This window comes from Mustela erminea, chromosome 5, assembly GCF_009829155.1.
Source record: "Mustela erminea isolate mMusErm1 chromosome 5, mMusErm1.Pri, whole genome shotgun sequence".
Lineage (NCBI taxonomy): Eukaryota > Metazoa > Chordata > Mammalia > Carnivora > Mustelidae > Mustela > Mustela erminea.
This window is the reverse complement of record NC_045618.1, coordinates 36,355,902-36,375,101: the sequence shown is the minus strand read 5'-3', so window position 1 is coordinate 36,375,101 and position 19,200 is coordinate 36,355,902. Positions and strand designations below refer to the sequence as shown.

Sequence of the window (19,200 nt, the reverse complement as noted above, 5' to 3'; positions counted from 1 at the left end):
AGCTCGGTGTTTTTTAGGAGCTCAGACAGCCTGGTTGCTTATCTGACTCCTTGGATTGCTAGTGTACATGAGTGTTCTTTATTTCAACATCAAATAAATTACCAGATTACGTGAAATACTACGAGAATTTTCTTACAAGAGCCCAAGTCTGGGTAGACAGAAAGAGTTTTATTGCTACTTACATATGGCTATGTAAGAATTTAAAATACCTGAACTGGTGATGCTCCATCTCTTTGTTCTAAAAAAAAACCAGTCCCTGGGCTTTGGGGGGACTCATTTCTATTTCTCTGGGATTTTGCTAAAGTTAAAAGATAGAATTAAAAATCACTGGTGCTGTGAAGTGTGTGAACCTGGCGATTTACAGACCTGTACCCCTGGGGATAAAAATATATGTTTATAAAAAATTAAAAATTAAAAATAATATATAGAAAATAAAGTATAGATTCTAAATTATGAACATTAAAATTAAACTTTTTCAACCTCAAAAAAAAAAATCACTGAACTTAATTTTAGGACACACATGGGGTGTGTCTGACAAACGGATCTCCTTGTGTGGCTAGTGAGGCCACATCCACAGTCTAAGTCAGTTTAGCCCTGTTTTTGCTGTGTGATTACATTCTGAGTTGGAGATTGGGGACCCCAGAGAAAACGGCAGACCATTTAATTAGGTTTTACTCTAATACACTCATTTCTATCAAAGGAATGCAGTATATTACTCAGGTGAACATATTTTAATTATCTTCTACTGAAATAGATTACAGGGTAAGTTAGTAGACAGTTAAAGGTTAAGATGAATAATGGTATTCCAAACACTCCTGAATGCCTATTTTTCTTTCCTTGTTATTTTGAAGCTAAGTGTTTAAGTCAGCATGTTCTAGATTAATTACAGACACAGTTTATACTCTCAATCTTTTCCGGAAATACAAAACATGTAGTTTTAACTTAATTGTTGGTGTGGGGGGAGAGGGGTGCTACAAGAGAGGAGGAAACTGTGAAATATGTTTACTGTAAGTGTGAAAGAGGCTCCTTGCCTCCCAGTTGAGGTCATGTGAACTAACACTGATGAGCGAGATCCCCTAAATGTCTGAGAAATACTATGTTTAGAAAGTAAAAAGCAAAGTGTTCACAAGCTTCATTTCTAGTTCTCATTTGATGGCCATTCCCAGCTCACCTTGTAAGCAGGATTTATTTCCTATCCCCATCCCTCCCAATTTTTAATTTTAATATATTTCCTTTCTTATTTTGATTTCAGAACTTTTGGAAGGGTCATCGAAGATGTCCCAAACACCCTAGTCAAGTCAATCTGCTGGAAAGTCCTAAGTCCTAAGTGTACCCCGAATGTATCAATATCTTCAAGAAGATGATAAAGAAGGGGCAGGGGCAGGTAGGACGAGGAAGGAAAGAGCAGAGGGAGAAGAGCAAGCAGAGGGAGGTGGGGATGAGAAACATTCGTCTACCCTGGTCTCTCCCTGGTTTTCAGCACTTACTCTCAGTGATCTCTAGTTCCCCATTAAATGCCATGGGGGATCTAATGGAATGTTTTTAGACTTCAGATTATAGAGCTTGACAGTTGGTTTTTATTAACTGGCCTGTGAAAATCTATTTGATGGCTAAAATCTGGCTCCCTCTCAGTTTTACCATATGTTTTGTGAGCTGTGCTTGCTAATGTAAAACAGATCATTATGTATTAGATCACTGTCTGTGTTATTTAGTTGACACTTGAATCTCAAAGGATTATCTAATGAAAGCCATCCTTATGGACTGAAGCTCTACTATGCTATTTTCCAAACATCAATAAGGACAATTAAACTGATGAGGAATATACTTCAATATAGAATGTTCCTGAAACCATACAGAAAGTTTTAGCAAGTACAATCCCTGGTTCTAATCAGGACAAAAATCTTTCTGAACTATGTAGTTAACCTACACCGCATGCATATATATACACAGTTTTCATCCACCTTGGATTTTCATTCAATGATTATTTATTAAGCACCTATAACTGCCAGGCTTATGTAAAAGATTAAATACGGTCCATATAGTCCTTTACCCCAGAGTTCATAATGTCATATAATTGAGAATGTCATTAGTAAGACCATGCATTCTACTTAAAAACCATGAAAAGGTTTACTCTGTAAAACATATATTGAAACACACTGAACAGTTAAATAAAATACAGGCAAAGTTTTACCAAAATCACCAGTTAAAGTCCCACCATAAGATCAATAAAACATATGCAAATGGTAAAGCTAGTCATCCACCTTCTATGACATTTCGCTTTGTAGCATTATGGCACAAAAAAGCACCAACTGTTTCAAAATAGATTGCGTTTTGTTCTACAAAAAATGATAAATAAAGTTTAAAAAAAAAGATGTAAATACTAGAGGAAATTTATTTGCTTCCATTGGAATATGACTCCAAGGAAAAAAAATGAAAAATGGCTTAACATGAATCCAATATGTATTTCTATTTTTCTTTTGAATAGAAGACTTAACAAAATAAGCAGGTTTTTCATTCATTTTTAACAGAGGTTCATTTTCCTTTACATTACTGAATACTCTACAGACTTTTCTTGACATAAGAGTGTAAGCCTTCTTGGCTGAGTTATTAATATCTTCCTTGTCATTTTTCTCCAGATGAGTTTCATGCTAATGGACTTAACTCAGCCTTTCTCCTTTCATTTCCTTGAGACTTATTTTTTAGTTCTTTTCTCCTTTTAATTGTGATTTTTCTTCTATTCTTCTATCTCTTATAAATTTAAAAAAAAAAATGATAGTCTCAAACTGTAGCATGCATCAGAATCACCTAGAGGTCTTATTTAAAAAACAGACTGCTAGACCCCATATTTTGAGAACCACTGGCCCAGTGAATCCAGAAAACTTAAATATCAATAAATATACATTGCTCTTGCCTTTATTTTGGGGTGGTGGGGACAAATGTAGCACATAATATATTTTGTTATCATTATTTGGAGGGACTGAGGGGTAGATATAATATATGATCTCTCAAATAAACTTATTCCATCTAAACTGATTAGATTAGTCCAGAAATCCTATTTCAGTTTTTGGGTGATTCATGTGAACAGTCACTGAAAATTTAGATGAATAGAGCTGTCTTTTTGTAGTAATGAGCATCAAGAATTAGGGATCATTTGTTGTAGTTTTGTTTTCATTTATTGTCCATTAATCTAGATATGGAATTCCATGTGAAGATAGGTTAATACAAATTAGCAAGATGTCACAAAAATGAAGGTGGGGCTGATAAGCAGGGTATGACTGGAAAGAATAGCTTATAATTTACCAAGGAAATACAGCTTGAACATCACTGTAAACATACCATCTTCTCTTACCACACACACACACGCATGCACACTTCGTGGGTAAATGAAAAGTATTTAGGATTTTTTTTTCACATCTATGAATATTTTTTTCCCATCTTATTTAATTTTTTTTTTTATAAACATATAACGTATTTTTAGTCCCAGAGGTACAGGTCTGTGAATCGCCAGGCTTACATACTCCACAACACTCACCACAGCATGCACACCCCCCACAACGTCCATAACCCCACCACCCTCGCCTGACCCTCCACCCCCAGCAAACCTCTGTTTGTTCTGCGAGATTAAGAGTCTCTTATGGTTTGTCTCCCTCCTGATCCCATCTTGTTTTATTTATTCTTTTCCTACTTCCACTTCCTCATATCAGGGAGATCATATGATAGTTGTGTTTCTCTGATGGACTTATTTCGCTAAGCATGATACGCTCTAGTTCCATCCACGTCATCGCAAATGGCAAGATTTCATTTCTTTTGGTGGCTGCATGGTATTCCATTGTATAGATATACACTACATCTTCTTTATCCATTCATCTGTTGCTGGACATCTGGTTCTTTCCATAGTTTGGCTATTGTGGACATTGTTGGTATAAACATTCGGGTGCATGTGCCTCTGCGGATCACTATGTTTCTGTCTTTGGGATAAATATCCAGTAGTGCAATTGCTGGGTCATAGGGTAGCTCTATTTTCAATTTTTTGAGGAATCTCCATGCTGTTTTCCAGAGTGGTTGCACCAGCTTGCATTCCCACACATCTATGATTATTAAACATCTCCTAGAACTGCTACAACCATAACACATGGTGAAAATAATTGTTGGGAAATGTTCTCCTTTGAATGAGTATGTGTAGATTACATCAGGCCTGTGTGATTGTACTGAGTTGTGGCTGGAAATGAGCATTTAGGAATAAAACAAGCTATGTTTTTGCCTGTTTTTAAACATAGGTGTCTATTCATGTGTGCATTCATTGGTTCAGAGCATTTCTATTAAGTGTCAGAGAAAGGAGAGAGTAGGGAGATTTGAACAAAGAAGAGTAGGAGCTCAGAGTATAGGAAGTCATGTGTTTGTGAAGCATAACACAAGAACAAATGTTATATGTATTATAGGAGAATTCTCTCTGAGAATCTCAGGGAAGACTATATAAGAAGTAACTTCTGAATTAACTTTGAAGAATACGTGAGTCTTTGAGATGGCAAGTAGGAAAAAGCTTGGGCAGGGTGAGGGAAACTTAAAAGAAGTTTTCAGAGAAATGTCAAATATCTGGATGCAGCTAGGACATATAGTCTACGTATGGGGGAGGCATTAAACACTAGGGCTACAATCAGGTACAGAGAGTCAGGTACTGGTCCAGGCTCTGCTAAGGAGTTTCAACTTTATCCAGTGGTCAGGCAGGCAGCTACAAAGGAAGAACCTGACCCATGAACGTGGAAGCAGGAAACATGTGTCTAAACAAGGACAATGGTAAGAAGCGTAGAAAAGAAAATCATGGAGGAGAATTTAAATTTAGAGCTTATAATATATATTTGCTAAGTAGATGCTGAAGAAAGAAAGAAGTCAACCATGACTTCTCAATTTCTAGCTTAGGCACCTGGAATGATTATTAAGCTATTTTATAACAACGGGAAAGTGGAAGTATCCTCAAGTCATGTTTAAATGTCTCTGTGGTGTCTTGGTAGGTGTTGCCAAACTCCTGAAATCTTAACAAATGGCTTTTAGAATAAGAAAATGACTTATCAGTTATATGAATACAGAATTTTTATTTTCAGGTACAAAACATTACCCATTAAAAACTGATACCGTCACAAATACGTGCTGTGCTATTGCTTTGAATAACTGAAAAGTTGTCTGTTTCTGGACAACAGTAATAGTGATAATTCTCAATAAGACTCAGTGGGATGAAGGAAAGCCACCTGCCATCTCTCCGTGTTAAGAAACGCCCACATTCCTGTTACTCGTGGGAGTTCCTGCACCTCTGAGTAATGCTGGAAAATGGGAGGAAAAAAATAGGTTGATTATTATTGCCTTAAGAAAAGGAGGCCAGAGAGATCCTCTTTACAAAGTGCTTTCAATCTCTGTTCCATCCAGAGTCTCTGAAATGTACATAGGTATAGGTTTAATCTCCTCATTCAAGTAACATCAAGAAAGACTAAAAGTGGGAAATAGGAGAAGAAAGAAATCGGTTGTTTTTAGGGAGATTTTATTCACTGTAGAAACTAGTAAGAAACCATTCTTGTCTACTAAAAAATGAGGACCGACATAAATTGACAACCAGTGATTTGTGAGGGTACACTTGAAAATCAGCAGAAAATGGATGAGAAGTAGACCAGAAAGATGACAAGTGTGAAATAATAGTTTGAGGTAGACCAAGTAGGAGGTAGACCAAAAAGATATTAAACATAAGAATACTTTAAGTGAGGCTAACGACATTTATGGGGCAACAAGTTAGTTCTGATATACTCAAGGTAGCCAAAAGACCAGTAAAGATGTCAAGGTCAATGTTCTTAAATGTCAGGGTGGCCTGACATGTGTATTTGGGCAAAGAGCATTTTTTAGAAGATCATACTTTTTTGAGAGAAGGCCTTCACAATAAATATGTAGAGAGTAAAGAACTCTCAGAAGGTGTTCAGTAGGCAAATATTTGAATTTGTAAGTTAAGAGAAGATAGTGCAGGGGCAGTGTGAAGAAAAATTAATGGTACTCGCTGTGCTTACTAGGATGATGATATGCTCAAAAACTACAAAAGCAGTCTGAGAATCTTCTTCTATTGAAGTCCAACATGGTAACTCGGGAGCAGTCAACAAAGCTCAGCAATAAGAAGGCAGACGGTCCAGAACTATCACTTACATTAACAGCACTGAAGCCTTGTTATACTCAGCGTGTGGTACACCAACCAGCTGGCTGGCATCATCTCAGATTTTGTTAGAAATCAAGAGAATCCCACCTCCTTCAAAGGTCAACCCACTCAAAACCTGTGCTTCACAAGATTCCTAGGAGACAAGTGGGAAACTAAAGTTTGAGGAGCACGGATATGGGCGACTTTACTAATGCCAGGTGAAAGACCATTGGGTGTACCATATTGTAATTTTATCTTTATCTTAGCCTAAGTTATTATTTTAACCAATTTATTTTCAGTGACTTTGTCAAAGATTCATCTGAAAATGGGACAAAGGCCTGAAACACCTCTCTCCCATCCCACCACTTCCTAAATGTCGATACAATTTCAGGATATGATTTGAAGACCAGCCACAAGTCCCCATTTAAGAATCAGTGTTTAAAAGCATCCAAAATACTCTTTTTACAGAACTATTAATTAGAAACCACCTGAATCCTTGTGGACCCCATCTACCATCTGGCTGCTATCTTGGGGCCTGGCAGGGTTTGTTCTTAATAAAGACTTTGAAGACACAGACATATGTTACACAATCAATGCCCTGAACAGGACTGTTCTGATTTAACAATTGGCAGGAAACCAAATTCTGTGGATATCAAGATGACAACACAATGTCTGCAGTCAACTGGAATTACCAATTAAACATTTCAGTCACTTACAGGCATCTAGATATTTTGGTGGTGTTATAAATCACTTCCAACTTGTTGCTTACTAAATTATAGTCCTCAAGTTTGTCATAATGGCTAGTAATTATTGAATATTTATTATGTGCTAGGAAACCACTCTCCCTCATTCTTGTCTCTCCTGGTTTTCTTATTTCTCCTTATAATAATTTATAGGCTAGGTATTTCTGTCCCTTGTTTACAATGTGGGAAGTAATGCTTGCTGAGTTTAATAAACTATACAGAATAAGAGCTAAGAAGTTTATGGAAAGTAGCAGAGCCTGAATTCAGACCTATGTCCAAATTATTGCTAAACCTACATTTGCACCTGCCAGGGTAAAGACTACAAGAGTTTTAGAATAAATTATTTAGAAAAAATTCCACAAAACCAAGTTTGTTTCACAATTTTCTCCCTTCCTATGCTTTCTTTTTCACAGAAAGTACATCTTTTTTTTTATCAACAAAATAATTTATCCTCGCTTTATTCAGTAAGTTATCACCATAGTGATCAGATGAATTACTGTCTATTACACTTGCAAGGTGGTCAATGTCAAATGTTAAAAAACAAAATAAGTTGGCTCATACACATTGAGTAAAGTTGGGAAAAAGTTCTTTGATTTTAAATTAGATCATTTATTTTACAGCAGTTGATGAGTTCATAAAGTAAAGCAAAAAGCTGCTAACAGCTACAAGTCTGGAAGTTCTAGCTGGTTCCTTTCTCTCTATTGACCGGACTCTAGCACAGGTTGCTCACAAGTTGGGGTCTGCTGCTTTAGTCACAAGACGAACTATGGAGCCACACAGAGTCTTTCCAGGTCAACAGTCCAAAGCACTACTCCATAATCAATTAATTTTAACAACATTTTAGAAGGCAAGTAGGGAGAGTCAGAAAAATCACTATCAGTATGCACAAGAGCCTGCCAGATGAATGTTTTTAATTGTATGCCCTCTACTCTGTGAGGTACTCTAAGTCCTCATTTTCTCTAGTAATTATTATGCATGTCACATTTTATTTTATTTTATTTTTTTTAAGATTTTATTTATTTATTTGACAGAGGGAGATCACAAGTAGACAGAGAGGCAGGCAGAGAAAGAGAGAGGGGGAAGCAGGCCCTCTGCTGAGCAGAGAGCCCGATGCGGGACTCGATCCCAGGACCCCGAGATCATGACCTGAGCCGAAGGCAGCGGCTTAACCCACTGAGCCACCCAGGCGCCCTGCATGTCACATTTTAAAAAAGGTGTGGTACACTTCTTGAAGCGACCTATTAGACTGAAATAGTGAAAAGGAAGAAGAGAGAGAAAGTGATCAGATTCACATGCATTTGTGAACACTCTTCTAGGGGGTTAAACCTTGAATGACCCTTGAAGGAGACTGCTTTGAGACTTTGACAGAACTTTCCCCCTTTATATAAAAGTAATCATGGGATGCCTGGGTGGCTCAGTGGGGTAAGCCTCTGCCTTCAGCTTAGGTCATGATCTCAGGGTCCTGGGACTGAGCCCTGCATTGGGCTCTCTGCTCAGCAGGGAGTCTGCTTCTTCCTCTCTCTCTGCCTGCCTCTCTGCCTACTTGTGATCTCTGTCTGTCAAACAAATAAGTAAAATCTTAAAAAAAAAAAAAAAAAGAGTGAGTGCTATTATTTAAAAATCATCATCATCATCATAGTCCCATCCCATTAGCATAGTGCTTTCCAGTTTGCAAAGTGCATTTAACAATATCATGCAATCCTCACACCAACCTGGGGACTCCCTATGGCTTTTTTTTTTTTTAATGTAAATTCATTTAGCTAAGGTATAGTATGGTTTTTGATATAATGTCCAATGGTTCATCATTTCAGTTATGGCTTTTAAGAAAAAAAAAATCAAGGTTTGAAGAATCATTAATTGCCCAAGGTTCCATAGCCCATGAGTGATAAAGCTTTCTGAAGTTGGGTTTCCTAGACTCAGATCCCCTGCTGCCTCCTGGCTTGCAATACCACAAATGTTTAGTTTGACCATGCAGGTATCCTGTTCTTGTCTCTAAGATTGTTTTTATAGGATTATCCCATTTGCAATTCACTTCAAGTAAACAAACACATGGTGCGTTTTTATTACAGTTCAATAAATACAAAGATGAAAAAAAACAATCTTTGCTCCAAAAAGTCTTCTCTTCTGGTGGAAAAAGAAGATGCATAAATCATAAACTGTAATCCAAGTTGCTCCCTTAATATAGTTACCATGACTTCTTGAAAATGTGTGTGAATGTGCAAACAGATTAAGTACCGAATTGTACACTTTAAGTTGACTGAACTGTATGGTATGTGAATTACCTCTCACTAAAACTATTTTAAAAAGTCAGATAAAAATTCTTTTTGAAAAGGAGATTTTTATCTCAAAAAAGATAAGATAACTACAAAATTATTTACTCTTGATCTTAGACCTGATTTTTGATGCTGCAGTCTCAGCATTTTGGGTACTGCTTGTGGATTAATAACTCTGTTATTAATAACAGAGTTATTAATCCATAAGCAGTAAACATCTAAGCAAAGTTACATACACTTTGCTTGTAGCATTTCTATCTTCATTGCAGTTTCCAATGAGTATTAAATTTTTGAGATTAAATTCCTTAACAGAAATAGCATGCTTAATCCTCTAAAATAACTACTTATTTTAAAAGTAAACGTAACGTAAAACACCAACAGTTACACAAATGTTATTACATAAGAAAAGAGAGGCCTGGCCTAAAGAAAATGTGTACTGGCAAACAGTGCCACCATGGGATTGTTTTAATTAATCACATTCTTCCAAAATGTGGGCAGAAGCCCCCTTGCCCATGGCCCAACCCTCTGATCCAGTGTAAACCTTTCACGTTACAGGTAAGAATGATAATGCACAAAGGTGTTGACCTCTTGGAATGTCCCAAGAAGATCACAAGTAGAAGTCTCTTCCTCTGCTCACTCCTCCACTAAATTGGGATTATCCAGTGAAGTCTTTGTTTATTCAGCAAGTAGTTACTGAGTAGCTTCTATTTTGTAGGCATCACTCCAGACATGACCCTTACATTGTTACAGCCGGTTAAGAAGCAATCAAATGCATATACATAAATACACAAATCAAAGATATTGATTAGTTGCTAGATAGCTGATTAAAATAAGGTTATCCCTGGCAGTGACTTTGGATCCCGAGAGGATGACATTAAAATGAGGCCCACATCACTGCTTACGAAGACTGGTGGGAAGAGAAGTCAAGGAAACAGTGGCAGGTTGGAAAAACTTGAACTTAGAATGTGCTAAGGAAAAGAAAGGAATCCACGAAACCCCTATGTGTTTGACTTGAGTAACTGGATGAGTGGTCCTGCCAGTACTGCAGGACGTGCAGGAGGAAGAAGCAGGTTTTGACAGGGGAGATCAGGAATTCTTTGTTGATCTTACAAAGCTGAGATGCCTGAAAGACATTTGAGGAAGGTGGGGGAATATGAGGGATGGGACTAAGGGAGCACATGCTAACTGGAGAAACTTACCAGCCGAATGTATCGGTGCTTCCCATTTGGCCTAAGGAGATCCTAGATTTGCAGCAGAGTGGCATGGAAGGATGTGGTTGGCGGGAGGCAGAGGCAGAGGCAGAGAGAACGCGTCCGGCTGATACAATGGAGAACAAATATCTAACTGCAAAATAAGGAATTTCTGCCTCCAAAGAGTCTGGTTGAACATTAAAGATAGAAAACCTCTGTATTTGTGGGTGGGAGACCCAGACTTTACCAGAAAATCAGATATTTAAAATCTACTGTGTGCCTCTTTCAAGGAATGAAAATGTCGGTATGTTTCCACCGTGTCCCCCAGCATCATGTGTATGTTTTAGCAATGCCAAAAAACAAAACTAATGAAAACAAACACAAAAACAGTGATACAATGAGAATGAACTCTGAACCCCTCTTACCCTATTAATCTATTTTTCATGTTTCAAGTTGCAAATCTAAACACGACATGATCCTCTGAAATCCCTTCACCATCTTTTGTCAAACTCGTCTCCATGGTCCACCAGCTCCTGTTTGCCAGTCCCTGTCAATGTCTCCAGCCTTTCTTCTGGCTACCTCTTGCTCGTAGGACCTGCTGAGTGTGCTTTCCTCAAATGTGCCTTGTGCTCACTCTCATTGCCAATGCTGTGTCCTCTACCAGGACAAGACAGAGGATTCCTGCTCATTTCTTCCCAGAACTAACTCCTACTTATTCTTCAGGTCTTTGTCATATAACACTTGCACAGAGGAAGTTCTTCTAGAAAGGCTGCCTTGTTCCCTTGTCCCAAATCTGATTTAGATGCTTTATCTCCAGAGATTCTATAATTATTAACCTTAATCACCTCATATTACTTGTAACTACCCTCCATAATTTTGTTGAGGGCAGGGACCATGGTGGTCGTGTCCACTGCTCTACCCCCCACACTGAGTTTATTTGTGGGCACTTAGCTTCTAGGGGCTCAAAATATACCATTGAACAAATGCAAAGAAAATTTTCTTCTAGACTATAAGTTACTAGAGGACAGGAAACCTGGACTGGTTTCTGGTTTTCTAACTAAGCATTGTGTGAGGATATTGATAGAATTTTTTGACTTAAGAGTTCTGTTTGTTTGTTTTTTTTAAGATATATATAGATAGATAGATATTATATAATACATACAATATATATTTCAGAAAGATATATATTATCTATACATCATATATATTATATATACATATGTGTGTATATAAGTATATATACACACACATATATATACATATACACATATGTATGTATATATATCTATATATACACACATATATATATAAACAAGGAAAGAGAGAGAGACAGGGAGAAGAACAGAGAGGCAGGGAGAGGGAGGGGGAAAAATCCCAAGCTGACCCATGCTGAGTGCAGAACTAAGCTCACTGGATCAGGGGCTGGATCCTATGGCCCGAGCCGAAACCAAAAGTCAGAAGTTCAACCTACTGAGCCACCCGGGTGCCCCTAAAGTTCTATTTTAAAGAGCTCTCTTTGGACTTATTGAGAGCAGTATTTCAGGCAAGAGCCCTGCTACTATCTTTTTGAAGACTTTGGTCAGATTTTAACTTTCATAGCCATGGACGCATTTCCAAATCCATCTAGACAAATATCTGTACCTACTTACGCCTTCAATATGGTCTGCCCTGGTAAATGAACCTCTGTAAGGTACCTTTGCATCTGAGCATGAGCCTATGAGTGAGATACTTAGTATGATCCTGAGGTTTCGATGACTTGATTAAAAAATATATGTTTTTGAGGGCTTTGAAAGACCTTTATTTTCCTACAATGTGGAAATAAGTTTTAGAACTAATCACAACATTTTAATGCATCAATTCTTTACATTTAAAATCAAGAACACAAAATCACAATTTACCTAAAACATGTATTCTAAGAAGTATAAATATTTGTAATTACCTTCTAGTGCGTATTTCATATCTTGAGCGAAAAGGGTCCACATAATTTCAGCACTTATTTTTCCCATGTTCAGTTCTTGAGGAAACCTAAAACCAAACACATATATGAGTACATCAAAAAGAGAAATCTTTCTAAAAAATGAAACACCTCACTTGAGATATATGCCACAGTAATTGATGTCTGGTTCATAAATACTTTTATTTATGAGATTTTTCATTATAAACTTTCATAGGCAGGAACAAAGCTACATACCAGAGTGTAGAAATAAACACAGTTATTTGGTGCTGGAAAAATAGACTCTGTAACGTTAGTCCAAGGTAATGGTGCTTGGAGCTCCTGATGGATGTCTTAGGCTATGTGTGTGTTTGTTCTAAAGAGCCCTTTTTGTTGTATCTCAATTTTGAACCGAGAGCAAAAGACTCTGAGTACGTAATAGCCAAAACAACACCTTATATTCATCTGTTAGTCATTTTCCTTAAAGCACGCTTGAGTCCTTCCATTCTTTATTTGCTTAAAATAAATTATTTCAGAAAGACTCCCTACTTCTCTAGTAAAATGGCCCATGGGGGACCCATTCCTCAAGACTCCAGAATTCCCAAGTGTGTCTGTGTTTTAGATCAAATAAACTTCAGGATTAACATTGCTAGTGTTGCTGAATATGCATTCCTTTGTACGTGCTTTCAATCTTATGATAAGGCTCCCAGTAATATAAGCCCAATGAATAGAATGACTAAGTCTTTTCATTATACTGAAAACACGATATGCCAATATATTAAGACTGAAAGTATTTTCTGTTGTAATAAATATTTAATATATACATAAATACAAAAAATAACATATACTAAGAATGAAAAAATACGGTAAGGAATAAAAATAACTCTCACATTCATTTATATTTTTGAGTTTAAAATAAAAAAGGAGTAATATCAATGCTGAATGACAAAGAAAGTGTTACCTAAGTCAACATGACGTCAGTATGACCTCAAATTAAAAAAAAAAAACTGACACTATATAAAACTATTCTAGCCCAACTTTGCACCAAAAGAAGCTGTGTTTCATCACATATCCCTTACGAACTGCCATCTATCAATTTATCTAATAATGTCAATTTATATTTTAACAATTATGTGCAGAATCTAGACATTTATCAAGTATTCAAACTTAGGACACTTGCTATGATCGAAAAAATTTACATAACCTGAATATATGCAAATTAGTTTCAACATTAAATTTTATCCTATGGATATAAAATAAACTTAGGCATGTAATTTATTTCAAAAGTTTTCATTTATGGATAGCCACTAACATCACATAATTTGTAGTGTATTATTTTTTATGTAGTAATTATATAGCAACAAAATTGTAAGTGATAACATAATGAGAGTGCTTTAAACCCATAAAAGGAGGAAATTATTTTAACTTTTTGAATCAAGAATGAAGAACATATTAATTCACTTTATAATGCTCTGATATTAAAAAAACGTACAAAAAGAAAACCATAAAACACTATCTCTCATAAGAATAGTTGCAAAATTCTTCAGTAAAACATGGCACATTTGATCCTGCCATAAATAAAAAGGATAATTCATCATGATCAAGAGAGGTTTATCCCCAAAATGCAATGTTGTTCAACATTAAAAAATGAATCAATGTAATTTATTGTATTAATTGACTAAGTAGAAAAACTTATCTGACAAAGCTTAATATTTTTTCGACAAACAAATTCTGAAAACTAGGAATTGGAGGGAATTCAACATTATAAAGACAATGTACAAAAACCTACAACAAACATTATACTTAATGGTTTCATACTAATACTGAAATCAAAGCAGTGATATTTACATCTCTACTCTTATTAAACATTATACTGGCATTCCTAAAGTTTAAAAAAAAAAAACAAGGAAAAGAAATAAGAAAAGGGATATATAGAGTCCCTGGGTGGCTCAGTTGATTGGGTGTCCGCCTTCAGCTCAGGTCATGATCTCAGGGTCCTAGGATTGAGCCCCATGTCTGGTTCCCTGCTTAGCAGGGAGTCTGTTTCTCCCATTCCCTCTGCCCCTCCCTGCTGCTTGTGCATGCCTGCTCTCTCTCTCTCTCTCAAATAAATAAAAGCTTAAAAAAAAAAGAACTAAAGAAAAGGGGCATATCGATAGCAAAGGAAGAAATAAAATTCTATTTTCAGACATGATTATCTATGCAGAGAATTAAAAACAAAACAAACAAAAAAACAACCACTAGAGAAAAAGTCACTAATGGTCCAGCAGCCTCATGGAATATAAAGTCAATATCCAAATCATTGTATTTTTATACATTAGCATTCAACCATTGGAGATTGAAATTTAAACAACAGTATCAATCATAATGTCACCAAAAGTTATGAAATACTTAGGTATAAATCTATGAAAATATGTACAAAATTTATATGAAGAAGACTACAGAGTGTTGAGGAGAGACATCAAATAAAACCTAAATGGAGAAATATATTGTACTTGTGGATAGATATATCCAATATTGTTAGGATGTCAAGTTTTCCCAAATTGATTTATAGATTCAATCAATCTCAATGAGAATTCCAGCAGGATATTTTTGTGGAAACTGACAAAGTGATTCTAAAATTTACATGGTAAGGCAAAAGACCAGAAAGAACAAAAAGTAATGTTAAAAAAAGCTGAAGCAGTTACAACACCTGTCTTCATAGTTTACTATGAAATACAGTAATTAAGACACTGCATTTTCAAATACAAAGTTAATTATTGTTCAATAAATGTTCTAGTGATTCAGTGGGGAAATGATAGTCTTCAGTAAGTTGTCCTAGAGTAACTGGATATCCATATGCAAAAAAAAAAAAATAGACCTTTACCCATACTTTATGACATATAAAAAATTAACTCAAAATGGATCACATACCTAAATATAAAACCTTAAACTAAAAAACTTCTAAAACAAAACATAGAAAATCTTTCCGACTTTGCACTAGGCAATGGTTACTTAGATGTGATACAAAAAGTTCAAATCATAAAATAAAATATTGATGAATTATACTATGAAAATTAAAGTTTGTTCTTCAAAAAGTACTACTGAGAAAATGAAAACACAGCAACAGTATAGGAGAAAACAGTTTGTAAAACATGTAATTGATAAAAGAATTTTACCCAAAATACATAGATTACTCTCCAATCTCAATAATAAAAAAAAATTACCAATTAAAAAAATTGGCAAAGGATTTGAATGACATTTCAGCAAGGAAGATAATTAATGAAAATTAAGCACATGAAAATGTGTTCAACAGTACCATTAGGTACTTTCAAAATAAAACTATAAGGTGGTACCATTATATGTCTGCTAGAACAGCTTAAAAACAAAATGAAACAAAGTAAAACAAAATCTGCCAATACCACGGCTAGCAAGGTTGCAGACGAGCGAGAACGCTGATCTATATTGGCTGACAAAAAAAAAGAATGTTAGATTCAGATTGGGAAGCAATTTGGCAATTTCTTATAAAGCTAAATATACATTTAACCAGCAGTCCCTCTCCAGGTAGGAGAGAAATGAAACTATATTTATAGCAAACATTGTACATGTTGCTTAATTCTTAATCACCAAAAACTGCAAACATCAGTGTCCTTCAACTGATGAATGGATAAATCAGCAGTGATAGATTCATAGGATGGAATTTACTAAATAATAAAAAGGAATAAAATACCAATACATGTAATAATGCAGATGAGTACCAAATGAATTATGCTGAATGAGAGAAGCTGGGTTCAAAAGCTTATATACGGGGCGCCTGGGTGGCTCAGTGGGTTAAGCCGCTGCCTTCGGCTCAGGTCATGATCTCAGGGTCCTGGGATCGAGTCCTGCATCGGGCTCTCTGCTCGGCAGGGAGCCTGCTTCCCTCTCTCTCTCTGCCTGCCTCTCCATCTACTTGTGATTTCTCTCTGTCAAATAAATAAATAAAATCTTTAAAAAAAAAAAAAAAGCTTATATACCATGATTCCAATACAGTATCAGAAAGACAGAAAGAGAAAATGTATCAGTGGTTGCCAGTGGCTTGGTGAAGAAGGGTTGACTATAAAAGAATGTGGAGAAACTTTTGGGATGATAAATATATTTGATATCTTAATGTTGGTAGTTACAAGACTATGTGTTTGTTTTTTATTTCATCAGTTTCTGCTCTTCATTATTTCCTCATTTTCTTTGAGTTTAATATGATGTTTCTTTTCTGAATTCTTAAGAAAGTTTTTTAGGTAATTAATTTGGGAACTTTCTTCTATTGTTATGTGTATGTAAGGCATAAATTTCTTATAGGAACTACATTTAGCTGTATCTTAAAAAAATATTTTGCTGGATATACATATTAATCCAATAAGACTATTTTAAAATTTTAATTTTGGTATTTTTCTACTTTGAGAAGTCTCCAATTTTACTGTCCTAATTTTTTTTTAACTGAAGTATAATTGACACATAATGTTACATTAATTTCAGGTGTACCACATAGTGATTCAGTATCTCTATTATACTGTGCTTTGCTCACTACCACCTGTAGCTATTATCTTTCACAAGACAAGGCTATTACATAACATTGATTATATTCCCTATGCTGTATCTTTCATTCCCATGATTATTTATTCCATAATTTGAAGACTGTATCTCCCAATCTCCTTCACCCATTTTGTCCATGCCCAAACCCCTTCCTTCTGGGAACCATCAGTTTGTTCTCGTTATTTATAGGTTTTTGCTTTTTTTTTTTTTTTTTTTAAAGATTTTTATTTATTTGTCAGAGAGCGAGCGAGCGAGAGCGAGCACAGGCAGACAGAGTGGAAGGCAGAGTCAGAGGGAGAAGCAGGCTCCCTGCGGAGCAAGGAGCCCGATGTGGGACTCGATCCCAGGACGCTGGGATCATGACCTGAGCCGAAGGCAGCTGCTTAACCAACTGAGCCACCCAGGCGTCCCTATAGGTTTCTGCTTTTTGATTGCTTATTCATTCACTTTGTTTTTTAGATCCCATATATAAGTGAAATCGTATGTTATTTGTCTAATCTTAGATTGATTTCTTTCTTTTTTTTTTTTTAATTTTTATTTATTTGACAGAGAGAGAGAAATCACAAGTAGGCTGAGAGGCAGGCAGAGAGAGAGAGGGGGGAGGAAGCAGGCTCCCTGCGGAGCAGAGAGCCCGACATGGGGCTCGATCCCAGGACCCTGGGATCATGACCTGAGCCGAAGGCAGAGGCTTTAACCCACTGAGCCACCCAGGCACCCCCTTAGATTGATTTCTTAACTTTGGCTCTTTTTGTTGCTGTTTGCTCCTTAGCTTGTAGTCAAAGAACATATTTTGAAGGATTTTGATCTTTTGAAATTTGTTGAGATTTCCTTTACATGCCACCATGTAGTTAACTTTGATAAATAATCTTTATTTTACATTTTTTGTTTTCTTGAACATAGTTCTGGTTATTTTTTCTGTACTATCTTCACATTAATTTTCTCTTCATTTGTGTCTAACGTGCTGGTAAATCCAGTATTATTTTCATTTGTTGTAGTTCTCAGTTCTAGAATTTACTTTCAAGTGCATAACTAAATATTTCCTTGTTGTTAATTTCTTAAATATATATTAATTACAATGATAACATCTGAGTATCTAAATTCTGTTGTACTAATCTCTTATAATGTCTACTGTTTTTTATTGAATGGAAGACTTTTTGTGGAAAATGTATATTCAATTTAGGTATCTGTAGGACGTTAGTATTCTTCAGAAAGAATTTATTTTTCTTCTGGCAGAAGTGTTTTAGGGTTTGAGACAGATGACCTTTAACCATTTAGGGACCGAGTTCATTCAAAGTAGGTCTGTATTTTACTCATACTCCTAGCAGGTATCCCTTCGTAACCCGGGTTGTACGCTTGGGATGTTCACGTGGACCCACTACTTCACAGGGCCTGAATTTCAATTATGCTCCTGTTGCTGTGTTCAGCTTTCTCAGTTTTTCAGCTGCTACTTTCTGTCGAGCTTCTCAGGCTCTCAGTCTTTGTCTCTAGCTAAATCAGTTAAGGCTTCTAGGGAAGAGAGTCATCACATACCCAACACAGTTTTCTGGTAAATGCATGTGTAAATCATAAGAAATTCAAGGAGATAAATAAATAAATTTATATTGACTGGGACATTGGGTGGCTCAGTCAGTTAGGCATCTAGTGTTTACCTTTGACTGTGGTCATGATCCCAGGACCTGGGGATCATGTTCTGCATTGGGCTCTTGCTTGGCAGTGAGCCAGCTTCTCCCTCTGTCTGCAGCTGCCCCTGCCTGTGCTCTCTCTCTCTCTGGCAAATAAATTAAATCTTTAAAAGAAAATATCAATTGATGGAAGAGGTAAACTGTGCACCCCAATTAATAGTTGTAATTACCATAAGAAAAGACTCTAAAAGTGACTTCTAAAATACTTTTTTTCCTTTAATATGGAAGCCTTAGTGAGATAATTTCAGAACAAGGGACCTAAAAATTAGCTGTTTATCTCAGGATTTTCTCAATTACATAATCAATCAATGTCAAGTGTGATTTTCATCATTGAGAAACTGTGGGTTAAAAGGTCTCATCACTAGTATTAAATCCTCAACATGGCAAACCTAAACCAAACCAAGCCACCATTTAAAATAAAAACAACACATAGAAAAACACACACTATATATAAAAACCAAAGGAATAATATTAATATAAAAGGAACTGTCATAAATCTATAGGAAAAAAGATGAGTATTAGAAAAAAATGGTTAATGGAATGGTCATTTTTTAATTATTTATTTTTTTAAAAGATTTATTTACTTATTTATTTGTGTGTGAGAGAAAGAGAGAGCACACAAGCAGGAGGAGCAGTAGGCAGAGACAGAAGCAGGCTCCCCACTG

The 19,200-nt window shown here is 36.0% G+C and overlaps 1 protein-coding gene across 1 annotated transcript in view; it reads right to left on the bottom strand.

Annotated features, from left to right (window-relative positions):
• The window catches only part of UNC13C (unc-13 homolog C), a 612,072-nt gene that overhangs the window by 174,314 nt on the left and 418,558 nt on the right, over nucleotides 1–19,200 (bottom strand). Inside the window, 1 exon segment of the mRNA XM_032342611.1 lies at nucleotides 12,312–12,397. Within this exon segment, the coding sequence (XP_032198502.1) occupies nucleotides 12,312–12,397 (86 nt within the window).